We start from the raw sequence: 2500 nt of genomic DNA, 5'->3' as shown, positions 1-2500 counted from the left end.
ATCTAATTCCCTAGTTTTTCTTTGAGCGCGTTTAATATTAATTCCAATCCTGCCTTGTATTACATACTGACTTTGCTTGTCATATAGGATGCAGCTGCTAAACTTCAGAAGGAAGAAGAAGCTCGCACTGAGATGTTCCAGTCGAAGAGGAAGGCTGAGCAAGATGTCAGTGCCATGAAGAAGGACCTTGAAGATTTTGAACTCAATGTGCAGAAGACTGATCAGGATAAGGCCACAAAGGATCATCAGATCCGCAACCTCAATGATGAGATTGCTCACCAGGATGAAATCATCAACAAGATTAACAAGGAAAAGAAACTGCTGCAGGAGATGAATCAAAAGACTGCTGAGGATCTTCAGGCCGTCGAGGAAAAGGCCAGCCACCTCAACAAGATCAAGGCCAAGTTGGAACAAACCCTTGATGAACTCGAAGGCTCTGTCGAACGCGAAAAGAAACTCCGTGCCGAAATTGAGAGGTCCAAGAGGAAGGTTGAAGGCGATCTGAAACTGACCCAAGAAACTGTTGGTGACATCGAGCGCCAGCACAAGGACTTGGAACAGACCATCAGTCGTAAGGATAAGGAGATCGGCGCCCTTGCCATTAAACTAGAGGAAGAACAGGGAGTCGTGTCAAAAGTGCAGAAGTCCATTAAGGAAATGCAGTCTCGTATTGAGGAACTGGAGACTGAAGTCGAGCACGAGAGACAGGCTCGCGCCAAGGCTGAGAAGAGCAAGGGCATGATGAGCCGTGAACTCAATGACCTAAATGAACGTCTGGATGAGGCAGGCGGTGCAACTAGCGCTCAGGTTGAGCTCAACAAGAAGCGGGAGGCAGAGCTTGGTAAGCTTCGTCGTGAGCTTGAGGAAGCCGGCATCCAGCATGAATCAGCTCTTGCTAACCTTCGCAAGAAGCACAATGATGCTGTTGCTGAGATGACTGAACAGATCGATCATCTCAACAAGATGAAAGCCAAGTAAGTAACTGAATCATTCAGGCATTGATAACCCATTCACCATTCGCATAAATGTCAAGTATAATAGACAGACTTCTATCCTATAACTGTATGATTTAAAATCTCTTTTTATCTCATGTAAACAGAACTGAGAAGGAGAAAGAAATGATGAAATATCAGGCTGATGAAGCAAAGTCAGCAATGGACACTTTGGCTCGGGATAAGGTAGTATTTTGCAGACAGTAATAACATCAATTCTCAATAATCAAATTGAAACGAATCTTCCTTGATAATGCTTGCATGGGTATATGAGGTTATGAATGTATTTTACAGGCACTTGCAGAGAAGGCAAACAAGACTGTTCAGCAACAAATCGGTGAAGTGAACGTCAAGTGGGATGAAGCTAACCGCACCCTCAATGATTTCGATGCCATGAAGAAGAAACTTGCTGTTGAAAATGGAGACCTTTTACGTCAGCTGGAGGAGGCAGATAACCAGATTAGCCAACTGAATAATTTGAAGTCCTCTCTTACTACTCAACTGGAAGATACCAAGAAAATGGTTGAGGACGAATCTAGGGTAACGTGTTCATGTTTTATTTTGTAGTCATATTATGCAGACAAACATTCTTTTTAGATGTGTAATATCTTACAGTAGAACTGAGTTTCTTCTTTATTTAACAATAGGAACGTGGTGTTCTTCTTGGCAAGTTCCGCAACCTGGAGCATGATCTGGATGGTCTTCGTGAACAGCTTGATGAAGAAAGTGAAGCTAAGGCTGATGCCAACCGCCAGTTGTCTAGAGTTCATGCTGAGGCTCAGATGTGGCGCTCCAAGTATGAATCTGAGGGTGTTGCCCGTGCTGAGGAGATCGAAGCTGCCCGCTTGAAGCTTGCTGCTCGCCTTGAGGAAGCTGAATTGCAGATTGAACAACTCAATGTCAAGAATATGCAACTGGAGAAGGGTAAGGGACGTATCATCACCGATATTGATGAGATGCAGATTCAGGTAGAGCGTGCCCAGGCCCTAGCCAACGCTGCTGAAAAGAAGCAGAAGGACTTCGACAGGGTTGTTAATGACTTTAAGATGAAGGTTGATCAGCTTGCTGCAGACCTGGACGCATCTCAGAAGGAATGTCGTCAATATTCCACTGAACACTTCCGCATTAAGGGCATGTATGAAGAAAACCTGGAACATTTGGACTCAGTTCGCCGTGAGAACAAGTGTCTTGCTGAGGAGATCAAGGACTTGATGGAGCAGATCAGCGAGGGTGGCCGATCCCTTCATGAAATTGAAAAGAATGGCAAGCGCTTTGAGATTGAGAAGGAGGAGCTGCAGGCTGCCCTTGAGGAGGCTGAAACAGCTCTCGAGCAGGAAGAAAACAAGGTCCTTCGTGGCCAGCTTGAGCTCAGCCAGGTGAAGCAGGAGATTGACAAGCGTATCCAGGAAAAGGAAGAGGAATTCGATGCAACCCGGTAATTATACAGTTTATTCTATTATTTCCTCAATATCAAGATGCGTTTACTAGGTTGATTTTGACAAGTTAGA

General features: G+C 44.8%; 1 protein-coding gene across 1 annotated transcript in view; it reads left to right on the top strand.

Moving 5' to 3' along the window:
* The window catches only part of LOC113816516 (myosin heavy chain, muscle-like), a gene marked incomplete at its 5' end in the record, with an annotated part of 11150 nt that overhangs the window by 7289 nt on the left and 1361 nt on the right, over positions 1-2500 (top strand). Inside the window, 4 exon segments of the mRNA XM_070132077.1 lie at positions 88-974; positions 1100-1178; positions 1287-1532; positions 1640-2427. Of these exon segments, the coding sequence (XP_069988178.1) occupies positions 88-974; positions 1100-1178; positions 1287-1532; positions 1640-2427 (2000 nt within the window).

This window comes from Penaeus vannamei, chromosome 17 (genome assembly GCF_042767895.1).
Source record: "Penaeus vannamei isolate JL-2024 chromosome 17, ASM4276789v1, whole genome shotgun sequence".
Taxonomy (NCBI): Eukaryota; Metazoa; Arthropoda; class Malacostraca; order Decapoda; family Penaeidae; genus Penaeus; species Penaeus vannamei.
The sequence above is the reverse complement of the archived record's forward strand: the minus strand, read 5'-3'. Positions and strand labels throughout refer to the sequence as shown.